The sequence below is a fragment of the Brachyistius frenatus genome, unplaced genomic scaffold (genome assembly GCF_029030835.1).
Source record: "Brachyistius frenatus isolate BFR_SWC_R1_liver_20210118 unplaced genomic scaffold, ASM2903083v1 Contig_65, whole genome shotgun sequence".
Classification (NCBI taxonomy): Eukaryota; Metazoa; Chordata; class Actinopteri; family Embiotocidae; genus Brachyistius; species Brachyistius frenatus.
Window position 1 is genome coordinate 1,053,760 of NW_027210664.1, and position 21,194 is coordinate 1,074,953.

The following is a 21,194-nucleotide window of genomic DNA, read 5'->3' on the forward strand; positions in this document are numbered from 1 at the left end:
GCGTCGCGGGCAAGGTCAGGACGGCTGGGGGGGAGGAGGGGAAAGGGGGGAGGGAGGGAGGGAGGAAGGGGGAGGAAGAAAGGCTGTTTTGTGCGAGGAGTTGAATGGGGCTGGTGCTTTGCATTCCTATCATGCGTCCGCGGAGGATAGAGTCATCCAACCAAATGAGAGTCCGCAACATACGTCCTCTCCCCGAGTGATGGGGTTGACTTTCAGCTCTGGTCTAAAAGGATTACAACCGCAAATACGAGGGAACACACACACACACACACACAAAAAAGTTGAAAAGAAGGAGAATTTAAAAAAAAAAAAAAGCAGAATGAGTGAAGATCAAAAGTAAGTACCGAGCTTGATCAAACCACTTTGTCTTCAGAGAGTGGTGATTGATGTGCCACTCGTCCTTTTAGCTTGTAAAAGGACTAATAGCAAAAGAAGAATGGATTATCTGAGTGTGGTACACACTTAGAGAGCCAGAGGCCGCGGCCTAAGAGCCCGTCTCCTGAAGACACCATTAAGGCATCAACCTTCGAGCGGCACTCTTAATCATGACTCTGAACGCTTGTTGTCCCCCCCCCCCTCCCACCTCCCACCTCATCCCCCACCAAGTACATGCAGCTGGGTGCATCTCCTCATTGTTGGCTCACTAGCCAGTTGTCACATAGGACTGCAGTATGTAGATCTTATCTGATTGCAATTACTGTTTGTTAATTGCGAGATAAAGTACGAGTGGTGAACGAGGCCCTGAAGGGAATGAATGGCTTTTTGGAGTTCGACATGGAGTAGAACAACCATTTGCATCTGTATCCTCAGGTGGAGGCCATATTTTCACAATGTCAGAGTGTCTGAAGGGAAGAAAAAAAAAAACAGTGAGAAAACACACAAAAGAGAAGAGCTTTTGCCACTGCGAGTGACTTCACGGCAGCCGGAGAACACAGCAGGCAACAAAACCACTTTTGTTTGCGGTGGAAAAAATGAATTGGAAATAACACAATGACAGGTTATTATAAACAAGGGAGCAGCTCTTGACACACAGTAAAAGATAGAATGATGAAACTGCACTTGAATTACAACATCTCGTCTCCAGTTATTTGGTAAACTCACTCTCCCCCCGGTTGCTTTTTTTTATTTTTTTTATTTTTTACAACGGCTTTATCGAGTTGTGAACAAATGAAATTGCAATCTTTCCTGAACGAGCTGAACACAAAAGCAGTTGGAAGAGGAAGAAATTAAGTCACACGATGGAGATGAGAGGGAAAAGAGGATTCAGGCGGTGTCTTGTTGGGGAGCTGGTTGGCTGCTAATCTTGCTAATCTCGCTGTATCGGCCAATGACTTTTTTTTTTTTTTTTTTTTTTTCTCCTCTCTTCCCTCCTGCAGCAGGAGAGGAGGAATCGTACACAGCCTCTCATTAGCAGGCGAGCTGCATACAGGCCTCTGAGGGCCTCGCGCTGTCACTGGGGGAAGAGAATGTTTGTTTATTTCATTATTTCTTACTTTACCAAAGGGCACACATCCACCGAAAAAATGGTTAATGGCCTGTGGTTGAGGAGTGTTTGTGCTGCACTATCATATCTCATAAAGTATTTACAGCCCCTGATAGGCCCCAGTGGGTCTGGGCCTGGTGGGTAGACTCCTCAACATAGTCCCTCGCAAGTGAGCAATGTTCTCAGTATGTGAACAAACACACACAAACACACAAACACGAGCCAGGCGAACACTGGCCCTCCGGTAACGGGCTAGGACTCGGAGGAAAGACACAAAAGGCTGATGTGCACCGACAGAACGTGCTTCCCGGTCCTGCATGACTCAGCGGTTGAGACGACCCGGGGAAAGGACTGGAGCGTCTTGTGGCAGCGGAGTGGAAAGGTGCAGGGATTTGTGTGTGTGTGTGTGTGTGTGTGGGTGGGTGGGGGGGAGGGGGGATTTTTGGTTTGTGTTCATGCCCCCCCCCCTCCCCCGCCCCCGCCCTCCCCTACATTACCAGCTGCTCACCTTGGCAGAGATGCAAGGAGTTTGCAATATGGTACAGGCCTGGCTGTACCCGCGCTATGGCAACCCTCCCACGGTCTCCGGCGGCGACCAGGAGCACGCACCGGCGGTGTTTATTGATTAGGCGATAACTTCCCGCTTGCGCACGCGACTTCAATTACGCTCCCCTCCTTTGTGGCGGCGCGAGGAAGGATAAAAAAAAAAGAAAAAAGAAGGTGCGATGAGGTCTTGCGGTGACGGGACTGCAAACATCTGTCTGACAAGCGTTGCAGGGGCGAAGTGATGTCTGAGCGAGATACGCCAACATGGCCGCAGCACCCTGTAATTATTTCCGTGCTATCACCTGCCTACTACTGTTTCAGACACCTGTTGGTTCTGTCAGGGCGAGATTAATTAATCTTCTGTCGTCAGCACTCGTACTTCTCTGCAGTTGGCCAGGCGGTATTCAATATTTGATCCGGAAAGAAGAAAAATAGTATATTTATTACCTTGATCACCTCACATAATGCTTCAAATCAGGTTTTACAGCCTTTATTTTGTTCATTTATCTGTTTGCCTGCACAGTCTTAACTCCTTTTTTGGGTTAAAATAAATTAATAAATCCTCCAGTGCACAAATAATATTACAACCCATTTCCTGCAGAAATAATATTTTCCCCCACACTTTCTTGTATAAATTATTTAGAATAAAGCTGTTTGCTGCACCACAGTGAGGAAAAATAAAGTCACTTAAAACAAGCTGATTTTTTTTGGGAGGGAACAGTTTGCAGTTTTTTTTCTGCAGTTTGTGTGTAGTTGTGTGTGTTGTGGCTCTGCACCAAAGTCCATACAAACTGTTAACAACTGCTCATAATTAAAATATGACATGCTGGAAATTATGCACGGGGCACGAAACAAAACAAAACAAAAATCAGATGAGAAGAGAGAAATGTACGTTAACTGACATTTCACCTTTAAGTCTCAACAGCTCTGACTGCATGTCTCAAGTTTACACATCAACAGACATTTGAGAGGCTATTTTTGAGCACAGTCTGAGGCTACCATCTGGCTACATAGAAGGCAGCCAGTTCTCGACAGGCCAGGACACAAGGCCTTAAAGGCTAACTGGCTAATTGCCCTAAGCCGCCCATTTCCAGTGCCATCTTTCTGGCCCAAACTCGAGTGAAGCACAAATGGCGGCCAGATTGAGACTGCACTAACATTTGCTGCACTTGAAGCTGATTAATTTCACAAACAAAGACGGAGCGCTCGTAAGTTCTTGGTGCACAGATGTCTGACGAGTGCCACTTCACTCATCAGCCCACTTCAGACTGCAAGATGAAGCACGTCGGAGCAGAAATAAATATCTTCTACTGTGGAAAAATACAAAGCGTGGCAAACATTACGGCATCACTCAGCAGGGAAGGCTAATTGAGTGGAGGCTTTTTGAAATATATAGCATGTTATTGATGATAGAGCGGTTTAAGTAAAGGCCTAATTGTTTGTTTCACAGCTGATTCACTGCAGAGAAATCTTCCTCTCGAAGCCAATTCGCCTGTAATTGAGTCCTTCAAGTCTTATTTTCCAAAAACAAAAAGAAATGAGAAATTCGACCTGTTTCCAACTCATTTCAAGTATTCTTGGGAATCAGGTTGCATTTTTCTTGATGTGACAGGGATTTAGTGCAACTTATCTCGTTCTTTATGTCGACTCATTTTTGAAAATGATTGCAAACAGCTGGACACAGGTACTCGTTTCGAAAGACACTTACTTGCTGAGAGTTACACAAGGAAATTTAGACCTTCATCAGCTAGCCTGGCTCTGTCTAAAACAAAATCCACCTACCGGCACCTCTAAAGCTCAGGAATGAACACTTTATACGTCATTTGTTTGCAAGAACAAACGGACAACTTCATGCTAAACTACGCCAGCAATCTGCAGAAGATATGAGTGGTATCAATGTGTTTTTATTTATCTAACAGAGGAGATACTGATCTGCTCCTTTAAAAAAAAAAGATAAAAGCTCCATTAGACAGAATGACTTGATAAGATCAGGGTTTTTATTTTTGAAAAGACCAAAGGTCCCGCTGTTAATGGGTACAGCGTCATGCTCTCTGCCTTCTTTACGATTTGGTACCTTAGGAGGGCAGAGGAGGGGAGGCTAGCTATTGATGAGCCGGAGCTTCTTGGTCACCACACTGAATGTGGCTTCTTTTTCTCCCCCCCGTGACAGTTTAATTGTATTTTCAATATAAATTGATCAAGGGGCCATTGTGAATGCACGTTGGGCTGCCACATTGATTTCTGGGAGAGGTTTTGTTTTCGCTCTTAATTTGAGTGGAAGGGCAGCAGTAAATTTTCCTCGCCGGCAAGGTGGGCAGCTGGGAGGGACGGGGTCACCGATACTCGGAGCTGCCTCGTAATATCCTTCAGGGGAGCGAGGAGGAACTCTCCAGACCCACAAGATCTCTCTGTTTCCATAGAAATGACAGTCCACGCAGCATATGTCACACTGTCTATCTCACATCTCCACCGAAAGGAGAGGACTCAACGGTTATTAACTGAATTGTTGTGCCGGCAGAGATAGGCAGCTTGATAGACAATCATAGAAAAGGACATTGGAGCTATAACAGCGGGAGAAAGATAATAATGTTGAAGTGGATTGTTTTCAGCCAACTGAGTCTTTGTTTGGAAGCACATACTGTAAAGCAGAAAACAAATACAATTCTGCAGAATATTCTCCTGGCTTGGTTGGACAGAGGAAATAATAAGAAAAAAAAAAAAGGAAAAAAAAAAGACGACTTGTTTTGACCAGAAATTCAAGTGGGTGAGCGAAAAAAACAAACGCTCCAATCTAGATCCTAATCCGAAAGATACTGAAATTTCTGCAACACACTCGACCGGCTTTTGGTTCGACAGACAAGAGAAAGGAATGAAAACAGTCATTTTTACCAGCATTTCAAGCGGGGCGAACAAAATAGTGTTAAAGATGCTAATCCACAAAGCTGTTCATCTCACATGTGCCAGCTTTGCCCTGATAAAACAGCATGAATTAGTAAAGCTTCCGAGCACCTGGGATGAAAAGCTTTTTAATATATGATGAGGAGGGAGACTTTAGCAATGTGCTCCCATATGACCCAGCTGCGACGCACAATATCCCCCCCCTCAGTCTGTCGGCCGGCGAAGCCAAGAACCTTTACAGACACGACGGGACGGCAGGAAGGGGAAAATGTGCGGCAGAAATCAGACGCACCGGCTCAATAACGGACCTCAGAACGACGTCCTTAACGGGGGAAACATTCAGACTTACACTTGACATATTTGTGGCTGTAAACATGTGCCCCACTTTTAGCCTTCACCCCCCCCCTGCAATTATTACCATGTCCTCGGTTATTAAAGAGGGGAAAGTGAAGTAGGCAGGGAAGCAGTGGGAGGGGAAAAGACTGGACAAGCTTTTGATGAGTTCTCTGAGATAAATATGTTGGGGGGATTTGGTGGCGGAATTAAAATGTCAAAGCATGCTAAGCTGCTGTTCATGCAGGAAAAAAAAAATTAAAGAGGAGATGGAGAGAGAGAGAGGAAATAATAATGAGGAGCTCCACAGACAAGTGGACTCTCGTGGTCTTCTGGCATGTTGGTCGTGTTGCAGATCCATCAGGGATTGGCAGGCGGCGGACGTGCGCGCGCTCACGCTGCTGCTGCACAGACTCCGACCCGCTGGCGTTCTGTTTTACAGCACTGTGAAAAATGCCACCGCGGCCCTGCGGTAAAAAAAAAAAAAAAAAGAAAAAGGAAAAGCGCGACAACCTGCATGTAACAATACAAGTAAACGCTGCGTTTCTTTTTTAAAAAGGCATCGGGCTGTGTGTCTTCCGCTTGGCAGGAATGAGAGTTTCACAGAGGCGAGGTGAACGCGTGTCATCGTAACGCAATGACAGTTTACGAAAGACGATATGAATCTGTTAAATAACAGCAAGCGCACTTATCAAAGCTGTCAGTGTTTATTTTGCCAAGGCCCAGATTGGTCAGATCCCTGATATGTGCACAGTTTCTAAGAAATCCTGTGATTCTGCTTTCAAATTTCATTTTGTTGACATCTCTGGTACAAAATGTTCATCGCTGCGATGTTTTTTTTTTTTTTTCTTTTGCTCTCCACTTCTCCGAGATCACCTGTCAATCACGTGATGCAGCCAGCACTCTGATGTTGGGTTTTTTTGCATTTTCCTCTTGGACTCTGTAGATGAAGTTTCTGCTCGTGCTAACGAGGAGATGGTTCCCTGGAAAAAAAAAAAAAAAAGGCTCCCTCACACTTGATGCTCATCAGAGCAAATTAGGCAAATGTGAAAGCTTTCATAAACCCGAGTTTGAATCACTGTTGTGCCATAACAATTAGCAATGGAGAGCAGAAAAGTGGAAATTTATTAAAAATGGAAATGACACAAACTGCATGAAATTTGCCGTTGTTGTGCCGCGGGGACACAGGTGGTCGGGTTCTCATTTTTTTTGTGTGTATTTCCACAGCTCCACTCGGATTCGGACAAAGGGGACAACAGCGTGAGGTACGTCCTCACCGGGGAGGGAGCCGGGACGCTCTTCAAGATAGACGAGAAGTCGGGCGACATCCACGCCACCAAGAGGCTGGACAGGGAGGAGAAGGCCTACTACATCCTCCACGCCAAGGCCGTCAACCGCTTCACCAACGAGGCGCTGGAGGGCGAGTCCGAGTTCATCATCAAGATCCACGACATCAACGACAACGAGCCGCGGTTCACCAAAGACCCCTACATGGCCCGAGTCCCCGAGATGTCCGACATCGGTACGTCTGTGAATTCCTCTTCGTCTACTTACGTCACCGCCGGAGAAGCAAAGTTAATTACATTCATGTAAAAAAAAAAAAAAAAAACATGTAAACCAGACAATTAAATGTTCACACAAAGGAAGGTTGGCGCTCGCGCATGCGAAGAGACGAATTAAAAGGATTACGATTCAAGTAGGATGGAGACGCTTCTAAAATGCCCGTCTTACTGGATCAATGGGAGTTTATCAATCGCCATAACGATGCCGACTCAACAAAGAGGGGGGTCCGACTAATTAAATGAGAAAGACGGAGCTGTTTCATGGCAAAGAATAAACAAGGTAAAGTGTGTGTGTGTGAGACGGTTCCAACGCTGGGGGAGATAATCTTTTAAATACTGTATTGTATCTTATTAAAACAGTATTTAATTTAATTACCAGCATTGTCAAGTGTGTCATCGCGCCGAATAATCGCGGCTTCTGTTTCTGCAGTGCCACTTTCTGAGATGCCACCATTTGCCGTTTGCGCGTCATCATTTGTTCCCCGTCATTCGGCACCAAATGAAACTTTAATCCGCCGTGCACTTTGGCTCCAGCTCTCCGTCCGAAAGTACATACAGACCTCATGAATATAGAAAAAACCCAGTATAAATAGCCTCCACTAATCAATACTTGCATGACAACACGGTGTGAACCGTGTCTCCTGCCGCTGCCCGAGCTTCGGGGACGCTCGGGACGCTCGGTCCTGCAGCCCAGACATGTGACAGAGTTGTCACTTGGTTCAGCGGCCCCAAGAGAGAGGCCAGCACTTATCTAAGGGCAGCACGGGTGCCCATGGCAACAACCGAGGTGTGATGTCACCGCTTGGCAGAGCATGTGTTCACGAGTGACTGCGTTGTGAGACACTGCCCCTTTAAAATGTGACATACAAGTTAGGTTTTATTACAGTCTCAGAGCTCTGACATGCTCCGCTCGGACTCCTCGGGACGACTTTGACGGGCCGCTTCTTTGACAACTGAATGATTACAGTCGGGGTAATTTACTCCATCTGCAAAAAAAAAAAAAAAAAAGAAACTGCGATTATTCCTGAAGTGTTTGTCAGAAAATTCTTCTTCTCAAAAGCTTAAAGTCAGCGATGAGATGGCTGATGTGGATCAGTGATATTTTCTAAAAGCCGCCATGTCAGAAAAGCCTCTTTGAGTCTAATTCCCTAGTTAAAGGTATTAGCGATCAAGGTTCGGTGAACTTGCTCAAGAATCCTCCTGAACTGTCACTTACACCAAATCAGACAGCCGTGCTCTTTCTCTGTCTGCTTCTCGGTCCCTCCCGAGTTATTTTTTTTCTTTTTTATTCCTCCTTCATCCATACGAATGTCATCGATTTCAAAGGAGGGGAAACTCTCCTCTCAAGCCCGCACAAAACTCGACTGACATCAAATTAGAGAAGTTTCATGAGGTCGTTATCCCATTGTATTGCACAATTCTATATTTATACCACTTTGCCATTAAATATTTCTACTCAATTAATTTTCTTCTGCATGTAATGAGGCAACACTTGGCCCCGCAAGGCACCATTTGGGAGGTAGCACTTGGCTAACCGTTTCCCTTTGTTCTACTGAAATAGGGCTTCAGCCTCTCTGGAAGAGAAAATGGATCACAGTCGTTCGGCTGCGATCAGATATTTGGCTTCTTGGACACTGCAGATCTGTGGATACGCTAATAGGCTTCTTGGGGTTTGGAAAGAGCCTGTATCGGTGCCGCTGGCATGCTTAGGGAGATATACTTAGAAAAATACATTAGGACTTATCGATTAGCTGCAGAAATCAATCACGTATGAGAGTATAAGTGGCCGAGGACGAAAGATCGGTTTGGGTAACGCAAAGGGACAGAGATGATCCGTCACATTCTGCATGGGAATGATTAGAAGAGGATCCGACACCTCGTCAGAAGGTGCATCAGCTGAGACAATTATCCAGCAGGCAATTTTCAAGCAGAATTGAAGAGTTGATCTAAATCGTTGTCATGAATCTTCCTCCCACAGGCACTTCGGTAATTCAGGTGACGGCCACGGACGCAGACGACGGTACGTACGGGAACAGCGCCAGGGTGGTGTACAGCATCCTGGAGGGCCAGCCCTACTTCTCCGTGGACCCCGAGACCGGTCAGTGGCGTCTTTCATGAGTTAAATCTGATATTGGAACACTTTGTTTGACACGTTCCGGAGTTGCGTGCACTGCAGTGAGCATTTAAAGCACATCTGTGTAACTGTTTGGGTGGAGCTCAGCTATGTGAATAAGTGTTAGTAAACATTAGTAGCTCTCGGACGCTTGTCAGAGTAGCTCCCAGAGGAAAAAAACTAAACAGGTTGGAGCGCCCCGATCTAAAACATCAAATGGGATCATGAGAACGAGACGAACGTTTTGAAATCAGAACGCAGCACTTTTACACGAGGAAATCTGTCATTGAAAAAGCCAAATATTATAATTTCTCCTCGCTGCTTAACTAATGTGCTCTTTCTCGAGTGGCAAAGCTCTCATCCTCCTGCTCTAACAATGCCATCACTGCTTTCCACCTACACGTGTAACCCCAAAGCCCAAACGCAACAAGTTGACACACTTCTGCTGGAGGTGGCCATTACAGGAAACATAACGCATCCCAAGCAAGACAGAAATTTTACCAGGCAGGTAATCACAACCAAACTACTCCTTTTACCCAAAGAGGAAAAACACCAGCATCCTCTCGCAGGCTTGACTGGCGGACGGGCGGGAGGGATTCGTAGCATTCGTAGTGGCGAATCACCAATCCTCCCCAAAAAAATCGAGTCGCTTGTTACTTTTAATCATTAATGTGCGCTTTGGAAAACATCCCGCTCGTTTTTTTAATTTATTTATTTATTTTTTGCTTAAACAAAAGGGAGTCGACAAAAAAAGAAAAAAAAAAAAAGCCATTTGCAGATTAGCGGAGGGATTAACAGTAATATGGTTTATCCCACATGTGGTATGTAAGCTGACGTCTCTTACACAAAAGACATGCCTGGACATCGCATTATAAGCAGGATTTGTTTCCTCCTCTCCTCCTCTTGTGTGTGTACCGTAATCATTAAGCAATAACAAAGGTAGACGGAGATCCAGGGCGAGCCGTCGCTGCACCTTCTCGCTTCTTCTGCTTTGCAACGTCGCCTAAACGACCGCGGTCCTCTGAACGGCCCGCGAGACGAATTGCACGTTGTTAGGAGGAGGAGGGGGAATAAAAAAAAAGAGGAAGTTTCATTGTTGTGTCTGCGTTTCATTTTCTCCCATGTTATGTATGGGAGGAAGAAAAGAGCAAGTTGGAGAGGCCTTTTTTTGAACAGCGTAGGCCAGCGTGATGTGATGCGCCACGTCAGCCTCTCCCTCATTGTTTGATGTGCAATGAATCATCTATTCAGCCCGAAAGTGCTGAAGTTTGTCAAAGCAGTTTATTTAGGGTGAAATTTGTTTTTTTTTCATCTTTATTCCGCCGTCTGTCTGTGCATCATCTCTCTCCTCCACGCCTCCACCCGCTTCTCTTTTATGACGCCTCTAATTCAAACGTGTAATAGCAGACGGGGATTTAAGAGCGACTGTGATGGGAGACGGCGCGCGCACCTTTTTTCGACTGGCGCTGACAATTACCGGGCTCCGCTCGCTCGCTCGCTCGTCCCGACTCCAGAACCGGAGCTGTGACGTGTCGGAGCGGAGAACTCGAAAGGCTGAACGTTAACCGTCTTAATTCCAAAGAGGAGATAAATGACGCCGAACGCATTTGGAGGCCAAATGTTTAGATAATTAAATGAACACGCCGCCGGGTTTTTTTGGTTTTTTTTTTTGGGGTGGATCGGCCCTTTGGTTCACTAACCAGTTAAATCACGACAACACGAACACCAAAAATGTGCTCGTGGGTGGCCGCTGAGCTCGGTGCTGCCACACATACAGAGCAAGAGCCCTGACCTTTCGGTAATAAAACGTTCTTAGTGGTTTAATTATCCGACCTGCAGATGCATGAATCCAAAAAAATAAAAAACTGAAATACCATTAATTCGATACAGCTGACGCTGAAGCGCTCGGTGGATAAATGTTTCAGGTGATTTCTCCAGACGCGAGCAGGTCGTTAGTTTTATGTGGTGTGTCTTGTTGATTTTATGAAGGTTGTACGGAAAAGTTTAATTTTTTGTTTTTTAATCACCGACAGCCTCAAAAAGCCCCAAATATTCTGTCAAGCTCAATCGGTTGAGTCGCTTCAATTCGATTTCAGGACGTTTTGGTCGTAAAATGAATTAATTAATCATCAAAATAGTTCTGGATTAGATCATATTTGTGGATTAATCACTAAATTCATTAATTATTTCATGTCCTGGTTTAATGACCTCATTATAGCTCCTTGCACATTGTATTTGCTGTATACAGTTGTTTTTTTTGTCCATATATTGCCAGTATATGGAAAAATGCCCTTTTAATACTCAGTATTGTGTAGAATACAGGAAATTACTTTCACAACTCAGTTATATCATGAAATATCGAATATACTTTGTGAGTAAAGGATGTCAGTTTCGAAATTGTAAAATGTTTCTGTTGAAAATTGCTCCTATTATTAAAAAGAAGGAACGAGGTCGCGGGGTCGTCCGGTGCAGAGCACACGCCTCACACAAACGAGCAGCTGATGATGCAACAGCGAGCGGTTAAACTTGTGTTGTTGTTTGTTTTTTCGTAGTTTTCAAAATAAAAGCTTGATTGATTTTTAATGCAATAAAATAACAGGTAATCCAACTGGAATCAGAGAATCTGCACAAGCCTGATCAAATGCAGCGTGTTCTGTGTTCTCTTTGTAAATCTGTGCTGCTGTTTTTGTTCTGCCCCCCCTCCCTCCCCCATCCCCCCAGGCCTGATTAAGACGGCTCTGCCCGGCATGGACCGAGAGGTCAAAGAAAACTACCAGGTCGTGATCCAGGCCAAAGACATGGCCGGACAGATGGGCGGGCTCTCGGGAACCACGACGGTCAGCATCACGCTGTCCGACGTGAACGACAACCCGCCGCGCTTCACCAAGAGTGAGTACACGCAGCCCTTCTGGAGGCACACGCACACGCACACGCACACGCACACACACACACACACACACACACACACGCGCCCACAGTGACCAATCCTGAGCTCATGAAAAGCACTCGTCAGTGTGACCGGTGCCAGAGCAGGCAGCCCCCATCTGGTGTCAGTTTCAAAATGAATTTGGATTATTGCAGGGAGCTCTGTGTTTTTGTGCGACTGCGATGGGCCTCTTAAAGGCAGCAGAGTAATTAAATATAGAGCCATATGACGGAGCGAAGGGTCCTGCAAAGTGCATCAGATCAGCCCTGTAATCCCTATTAAATGAAGAGAGTACATTCACTGGGTTTTATCTCTCCTGCTCTTCCTCTCTCTTTGTCTATTAAGTCTTTCTTATGCTGCCTTTTACTCCATAAAACCAACGTTCTCGATTCGGAGCTCCAACTGTCCTTGGTGCCTTTATATATATATATATATATATATATATATATATATATATATATAGGTGTGTATATATATATATATATACACACACACTCATATATATTTAATTATTCTGTAACACTCTCACTCATCAGTCATCAATCTTTCCTTTTTTTTTGTAACTCTACCTACTCTTTTTCAGTCTCACATGTACTCTCCCTTTCTTCTCCCTCCCCCCCTCCCACTCTCGTTTCCTCTCGTGCGAAAGGCAACCAGATCGGATTGACAGATTACCGGTGTCGTCGTGTGTCCCCCCTCCCTCCCCCTCCCTCCCCCTCAGTAGCGGCAAACACCACACTGTACGACAGCTGATGCAAAAGGCAAATCACACGGGCTGCAGAACTCCCCCCCCCTTCATATTTGTCACTCCCAGTGTGTGTGTGTGTGTGTGTGTGTGTGTGTGTGTGTGTGTGTGTGTGTGTGTGTGTGTGTGTGTGTGTGTGTGTGTGTGTGTGTGTGTGTGTCTGGGGAAAGGGAGTGGCAGACACTGTCATCATCTCAGCCCTTTCCACCAATGAATGAACAGTGAGAGGAGGGAGGGAGGTGTGTGTGTGGGGGGGGGATGGATGCGACGGGGATCGAGGAGGTGACAGAAGGGGAAGAAGATAGAAGAAGAAAGAGGAAGAGTGAGGCGGACGACACAAAAAGACAGACTGTGATAGAGGCCAGAGGGGTGGGTGGAGGGGGGGGGGGGGGGGGGGGGGTTGGAAGAGGAAGAGATATTGTAATGGGACACCCAGAGGAGGCAGAGTGTCAGGAAGCGATATCATTGTTGTCTGCCGGAGTGATGCCTCTTCTTTTCCACCCAATGCTAAATACCTGTTAGCCCAGGGAAACCTTCCTATGCTGCGTCGCTAGCTCGCTCGCTCTCTCTCTCTCTCTCTCTCTGAGTGTGTGTGTGTGTGTGTGTGTGTGTGTGTGTGTGTGTGTGTGTGTGTGTGTGTGTGTGTGTGTGTGTGTGTGTGTGTGTGTGTGTGTGTGTGTGTGTGTGGCAAGTGTCAGCGTCACGGAGACCTGCCGACTCAGGCGTTGCCAAAACACTGTCAGCATGTTTTATTAGTGTGTCGGTGCTGTTTGTCTCTGCAGGCTGTGTGTACATCACAGCCCGGCTCCCCTCCTGCAGGTCCGGCTATTTATTTAAGCATACGAGATGCAGGCGGGGGGAGAGGAGGGGAAGGGGGGAGGGGGGTGGGGGGTTGGTTGGTCGACAGACGGCCATCAATTCATCCGCCTCGAACCCAGAAATCATCTCACAAAACAAGAAGGAGATATAAAAAATAAATAAAAAAATAAATAAAAAAAGACGAAGAAGCTGCCATTAATTTATGTTGCACAAATTGGCCCCAGAATTTATGTTCCGCGCTAAACTTGGAGCGAAGAGTCGATACCGCCGGTAGCAACTTAATGTGAAAGGCCAAACGTCTGTTTTGGAAAATGAAATATGTTTTACCGCATATGAGATGTCGGCTCCACGCAGCTGATCTGCGAATGTTGCAGCACTAAATCTCACAGTCCCTTTTCACACACACACACACACACACACACACACACACACACACACACACACACACACACACACACACACACACACACACACACACACACACACACACACACACACACACTCCAGTGCTCCAGTGCAGCTCTCTGACTCACTCTCTGCCTGACCTGCTCTCTTCTATTCTTTGCTCTCTTGCCTCACCCACGTACTCTTATTTCTTCTTTCACTAACAAGGTCATAGAAACAGCAGTCATTTGTGATGCTCTGTGGCTGACAGGGTGTGTGTGGGGGGGGGGAGGAGGAGGAGGAGGAGGAGGAGGTTGTTTCTCTTTTAGCCGGTGTACCCTCTTGTGGTTTTTTTTATGAATTGATCTGAGCTTGTGTTTTAGGGGGCGTCTAACCGCTCCTCGATTAAGCGTAATGTCTGAAATGAATTGAATGTTTTTGCGTGTTGGGGAAAAGAAAAAAAAAAAAAAATGAGAAAAAGAAAACATCAAGGACGTGACCCGTGTTGTTGCACTCGCTCGCACTCCTCATCTCTTCCATTTTCTCTGTTTGTAACAACACAAACAGTAAAATACTGGCGTTGACACTTGGTCTGTGTGCAGCTCTGTACGAGTTCAGAGTGCCCGAGTCGTTGCAGCTGGGCTCGGCGCTGGGAGCGATCCGGGCCGTGGACGCCGACATCGGGCAGAACGCCGAGATGGACTACAGGATCATCGGGAGCGACGGCCCCGGGATGTTCGACATCACCACCAACAGGAGCACTCAGGACGGCATCATCGTGCTGAGGAAGGTCAGTCCGCTGGTCCTCTGTGGGGGGGGGTTAATGGTTGGTCACATGACCATGGATGTAGTTTTATCTCTGGGTCTTGTCAAAATTTTACTTCTGCTGTAGAAATATTGATGCAAAACTTGATAAAACATTTTTTTTTGTTATGGTCATTATATTACATTTTTTTTATTTTGCCCTGGGTTTCGCCTGTCAGGTCTGATTGGTGGAGGCCTGCACGGGCCTCAGGCTCCCCCAGAGGAAGTCCTGCAGACACAAACCGGGAAGAAAACAGGACACACAAAACATCGATTGAAAAACAAAGAAACTCAACCATTTAAAGTACATTTTTTTATGTACAATAAAAGGTCATGTGACTTATGACAACAAATAAGTTTCCATTTCAATCAGTGCAGCTCCACAGGCTGCATAACAACCTGCATTTTCATTTGTCCTGTATGCCGTACTGAGCCTGAACGCATCTTGTGTACAAAAGACGGCCGAGTTCAGCTGCAGCTCCGCCAACATTACAGTGACGCTGTGTAAATGTTTTACTAAAAAGGGCAAACAAAGATATGGAACTAATTTCAGATATTAGTCCTGATTTATTCGGAGACACCAGCGGCTCCTGGTGTGAATTTACAGAGCAGATAAAGTTAAGATGAAGTACTTTATGAAGTACTTTATGAAGTACTTTTCTGGCTCATGGCTATTTTTTCCTTCTCAGGAAAAGTCCCCGTCTTGTTCTGTCCCCATGTTGGTCATATTGTTCACATATGAAGAGCACGGTGAGAGCTAATCCCTGCGTTTCCCTGTGTCGCCCCCTGCTGCCAGGGAGGGTAATTATTACAAAAAAACACTGTCGACACGCTTACATCACAGGCTGGTGGGAGCGGGAACGTCTCACCAGACACCAGATTTGAAAAACTCTGTATGCTAAGAAATATAAAGAGAATTATCTGGCAGACTCATTCATGTGTTAAAAGTCCCGCACTGCAGCTTTAAATGCTGAATGCAGTTTGTTGGAAGGTTTAACACTGCTCTAACAATATAAACTGATTTATAGAGAGGTAATTACTGATTGTAATTATTTTAAATGACTATTGTTGAGAAGTCCTTAAAATGAGCTTTGATTTAACGGTGAGACTGCAAAGTTTAAAAACGAGTCTTCTATGTAAAAACCTTGTTATTAGGTCTATATCAATGAAAAACCAGAATTTAAAATAATGCATGATCAAATTAAATCATGTTACACACACACACACACACACTCTCTCTCTCTCTCTCTCTCATTTCCACCAAAAGAAAAAGGATAAACAACGGCATGAAATGTACTCGATGAAGAAAAAAAGTGAAGGAAACTTTTTATATCCGTTCGCTCTGACAGCCAGAAGATGGACAGGAGAGTTATTAAATTCCAACTTTACACTTGCCCTCTCTTCCAGTACATTTGTTTGGAGTGCGATTCATTCTTCCTCTCGGCTCGAGACCAAAGCAGAAATATTGATGCTCGGTATGGATCGCATCATTCGGCTGTGGTGCGTTTGATGTATTCAACAGTATCTGGCAGTTGCCTTATCAAGCGCCCTCTCTGCAGCCTATCGATCGATCGCCTCCATCATGCCATCATTAAGTGGAAGATGACATAATTGCCTTTTGTAGCCGCGGTGGTGCTGTAGTAGATGTGGCATAGTGCGCGCGTGTGTGTGTGTGTGTGTGTGCGTGTGTGTGTGCGTGTGCGTGTGTGTGTGAGAGGAGGGTAGTGCTCTAATTCTGAACCTACTAATTAAATGGGCTTGTCGAGTTGCAGTGCGTCCCATCTCAGCTTGTACCAGTCCTTCAAAAGCGGCACATTCCTCCCGTGGACGCGCCGTCTCCCAATGCCTTAACACCAAACAGAGAAAAATCAATGGCTCATAATATGTTCCTCTGCATGCTTTCAGAAAGCAGCCCACTTCCATCTGGAATTTTTCAAGCTTTCAGTGGCTGTTTCCAACGATCACGGACCCCGGGATCCTTTCATATGTACAGTAGGCAGCCTGCGAGGGGAGCTCGCTCTGATCCAGCTGCTCCTGCTCGGCGCCGGGCGCGCATTCATTAAAATGCACCGCTCCCCAATTATATCCATCAATAGGGGGATACCTTCATTGGCTGCAACTTCTTTTATGAAGAAAAGAAAAGAAGAAGAAAAGTTAAGTGAAGGAAAAGCAGAAACCCCACCGAAACAACAGAAAACATTAGAAACACGCAGGACTCCGGCTCCTATTCATCATCCATCATCCGTACGTTAAAGGATGGAACAGCAGCCGATGCACAATGTTCGGGGAGCGTGCATGAAAAAAATAACTAAGCTGTTTCCTTTCAACTGAACAAATGGCTGAAATGAAAGTGTAGAATATAGAGACGGGAAAGGTCAAGCACAGACGCAGTATAGGACGACTTACAGGCAAAATAATGAAGCTTAAGTCTTTAGTCTGGGTGGTGATTTTCTAAAGGCCACAGATGTATATGTGGCATCTATTATCGATTAATAATTTCAGTTAATGCTCACCTAAACCTTAAAAAAAAGAAAATGCAGCCTTCAACAGGAAGCCCCGTTCATATTCTTTTTCTAATCATCTTTATTAATAATCCTTGTTTTTGTTTTTCCACGTTAATTTTCATATTTTCTTTCAACGTGAAGTCAAATGGAACACCAACATCTTCCCCGTCGCTCCGTTTCCAAACTGATCCGTCGTGCTGATCTTTTCATCTTACAAAAACAACAGCAAAATGAACAGATGTCACCGCGCGAAGATCACAACACAACTTTGATGGATTGTTTCGGCGGAGCGGCGGCGCTCCGAGGATCGAGGAAATCAAGCTGGAAAGAATCTAAGAAGTTGATTGAGTAAAAAAATAAAAAATAAAAAATAAAATAAAAGGCGGCCTGTTTATTGTTTTCTGTGAAGACGGGCTGTACAGTTGAAACGGTAAACACTAACTAATCAGATTTCCAGCCTTGACAAAAAGTCTTCTGTCTTTGTGCGTTAGCCCGGCCGTGACGTCGTGATGTTTGTTTTCCCCCCAAAATGCCACATCAGTCACATTATCCTGCCGCACTTAGTGAAATCCCAGCCGGGCGTGTGTGCGGCGGCCTCACGCGTGTACGTCAGCGGTCTTGTTAGTGTCCTTGAACAAGACACTAAGACCCTTCACATGCGCTCATTAGATGCTCTGGAGGAGATTGTCAGTTTAATGAATAAAAAAACAAAAACAATCTGACCTAAAATTAAATGCGGCAGGATGCTCGAAATGCAGATTAGTTTTCCCCAAAATGAGCAGCTGAACATGCTGCTGCATGCAAATGAACGTTTAAAGGTAAAACCCCCCAAAAATAGTGGGCGAACGCTTTGATAGAAGGAGGTCACAGTGGAACTTTGCTTTTTCATCGAAGAACACAAAGAAAGACGGGAAGTTTTGATGTGTTGAGGAGCTTTTTCCTTTTCTCGTTTTTTTTCAGCCTCTGGACTTCGAGAGGAAGCGTCAGTACAGCCTCCGCGTGCAGGTGGAGAACGCCCACATCAACCCGCGCTTCTACTCCGTGGGCCCCTTCAGGGACGAGGCCACCGTCAAGATCGTGGTGGAGGACGTGGACGAGCCGCCGGTGTTCGAGCGCGCCAGCTACATCATGGAGGTGAAAGAGGACGCGGCCAGGAACACCGTCATCGGCTCGCTCAGCGCGTCCGATCCCGACGACAAGCACAGTCTCGTCAGGTAACGAAGGACGTGAACAAAGTGCTACGGTTACTGGAGGCGGACCTCTTTGCGAAGTGTGTGCTCGTCAACTGAATTATTTTATCGCTTGATATGAAGCCTAATATAAAACATCTCTTGGTGTTTTCTAAAGATCTGGATAGCCTCGACTGTCGTGAAAAAAAAACAAGATATAGCATGAATGTTTAGATACTATAATGACCAAGATATTAAAAGATTAAATCACAATATCAATCCATAACTGAGGTTGGATTCTTTGTTTTCAATTAGTACAGACTGATTAAGATTTAAATTTCCTCTCATCGGAAGATGAACCTGCAGTCATTTCAATACTTCACCTGAAAACCTAAAACGGTGAAGAACGCAACTGATTGGTAGCGAAGTGTTTGGTCATCTAAGTTTTTAAGACTTTGATGTTACGAATTGCTTTTATCTCCACAAGACATATGAGAGCTCTTTGCTTTGGCTAAAAACAAACATTATGATCCGAGACAGGAATTTTTAGCTCCCGATGATCTTTGCTTTGAGAACGTTTGAAGACAGAATCAATAAACTCAGTTCATTTCACATCATCGTTCACACCACTGGTTCAAACTTCAAATTATGGACCAAATAAACACACATCTATTAACATTATTGTGCTTTTTTAGCTGTTTTCTATCACTTTAATGTAAAAGGTCAACTGATGCAGCATGGGAGAAATTACAGTCGTGTTTCCTTCTTCGATATAAAATGCTGCTGTAAAGCTGTAGATGTTCACATGTTTACTTTAAACTCAACGTTGACCTTTTACATTATTCTGGAGCTTCACCTCAAAGTAAGAAAACTGAAAGCTGAGGGGAAAAAACTACAAAGTGATTCTTGAGTGAGATATCAGGTCTATCTAACTTATTTCTACATTCAGTCACAGGAGCTTCTTTTAAATGAATTATTTAAAATATAAAATTTAGCATGAGATGAATTGAAACTTCTGAATAAGTGAAACGTAATCAGCATTAAAACGCAGACGCTTCGTTCTGCAACATGCAAAACGCTCCTAAACAATGAAACGAGCCAAAAGTTCATTCACGACTTCGTTCATGGAGACGCAGATTATGCAGGTATTCTATCGACGGGGGCCCCCCCCGGGGGGGGGGGGGGTAATGGCAGCGCCTCGACTCCGTCTTTTTTTTTTTTTTTTTTTCTCATTTTTATGATGCACTAAGGGAGTTGGCTCTCAAGGTTGAAGTTCCACCATTTTATTGCAGGTGTCAAATATGATATCATTCTCTTTTATCGCCCATCATCAAGGAGGTAGCTAGCCTGTGGCATTTAAAGGCGCTCGGGTGGAGGAGGAGGAGGAGGAGGAGGAGAAAGAGGGGGAGGGGGGCCGCCTGGCATGAGGAAGTCACAGAGACGGTTATCTTTATGAGGTCGTTGCGACACACGTGCAGGCGTGGGTGCATCCTATTGCTTGAGTAAGCAAACACATCTGCATGCAAGGACGTACAGTACATAGATATTTATATATATCTCTATATATATATATATATATATATGAGAATGTGTGCGTATGTATGCATGCAGAGGGAACTCTGCAGCGGCCGAAGACAGAATCATAACGACCTGCTCCTTCTTGGATGTCGGTGTCATTCCACGCTGCTCCGACGGAAGCTCACCTTTTAAAACCTGAACCATATTCAAGGTTAACCGGGAACATTTTCCCCCGTTAAACTTTTTGCTTCACACTGTGGAGGTTTCACGCAGAGTTCGGGCAGTAGCGCACGTCGGCCCGCTCGGATCAGACGGTCTGAAAAGACCCCGAAGTGCTCCGAAAAATACAACGTCTGAACGTCGACGGACGACAGATTCTGTCTGCTGATCCAGAAGAGCCACTTAATGAAGGTTCAAGGAGGGCGACGAGGTTTCATCGTGTAGTTTGGAGAAGCTGAGTACAATTAGTCAACAGCAGAAAATCAGCAGCAACTGTTTTAATGACTGGTTCATATTTGAAGGGATTTCCACAGACTCCTCCTTATTTATTCAGTAGCTGCTGCTTTTTTTTTTTTTTTTACCAGTTTTATTTCTTGTCTTTGGATTTCGGATAGACAACAGAAATTGATTTTTAGAAACTTTGAAGGACGTTATTATTATTATTTTTTTTATTTTTTTTTTTACAATTTTCAGGCCGTTTTTTGAGACCAAACAAGAGAACAGGAAGATTGATGGAAAACAATCATTAGTCACAGCCTGAAAATAAAACGATTTAAATTATGTAGAAAGGGTGAATGAATTATCATGAATTCATGCATTAATACCTCGTGAAATCATCAGGAACAAAATCTTTCATTCATGATCATGAACAACATGAATTACAGCGAAGGTTATAAATATGATTTATTAAACATGATCATGATGAATTCTTTGCACAAAATGTTCCAGTTTTTGTGTCTGTCCATTTCCCTGCAGGTTACTGTGAATAATATAAAACATAATAACTCAGACGTCATAATAACTGGACAATATTTGCACTTCCTGCAGTTTTACCCACAATGGACAGTAAAGATCAAATGTTCACCATCACAAACATGACGAACTCATGAGGAACTAATGATGATGTCATGATGTTCTCTGTGCAAAGAAATTCATCATGATCATGTTTAATAAATCAATAAATCATTGATGATGGACTCATCTCAGTCAATGTTAATTAAGACTTTGAACTCATGTTACTTTCTGAAATTCATGCAGGAATCCTCGAGAATTCATTCACCCCGAAGTGAAGTATTACCAAAAGATGATATGTCTCTTTTGAGATTTAACAAAAACACTTTCCTGAAGTCTAACTTCAGCACCGCCTCTCGTTCTTGGAGGGAAACTGCTG

General features: G+C 44.7%; 1 protein-coding gene across 3 annotated transcripts in view; it reads left to right on the forward strand.

Moving 5' to 3' along the window:
- LOC138625701 (cadherin-10-like) overlaps positions 1–21,194 on the forward strand; it is a 52,343-nt gene that overhangs the window by 24,239 nt on the left and 6,910 nt on the right. For all 3 annotated transcript variants that reach the window (XM_069706801.1, XM_069706802.1, XM_069706803.1), the window contains exons 3-7: positions 6,488–6,782; positions 8,801–8,920; positions 11,657–11,824; positions 14,412–14,599; positions 18,078–18,331. In XM_069706801.1, the coding sequence (XP_069562902.1) occupies positions 6,488–6,782; positions 8,801–8,920; positions 11,657–11,824; positions 14,412–14,599; positions 18,078–18,331 (1,025 nt within the window). The remainder of the gene's footprint in view (positions 1–6,487; positions 6,783–8,800; positions 8,921–11,656; positions 11,825–14,411; positions 14,600–18,077; positions 18,332–21,194) is intronic.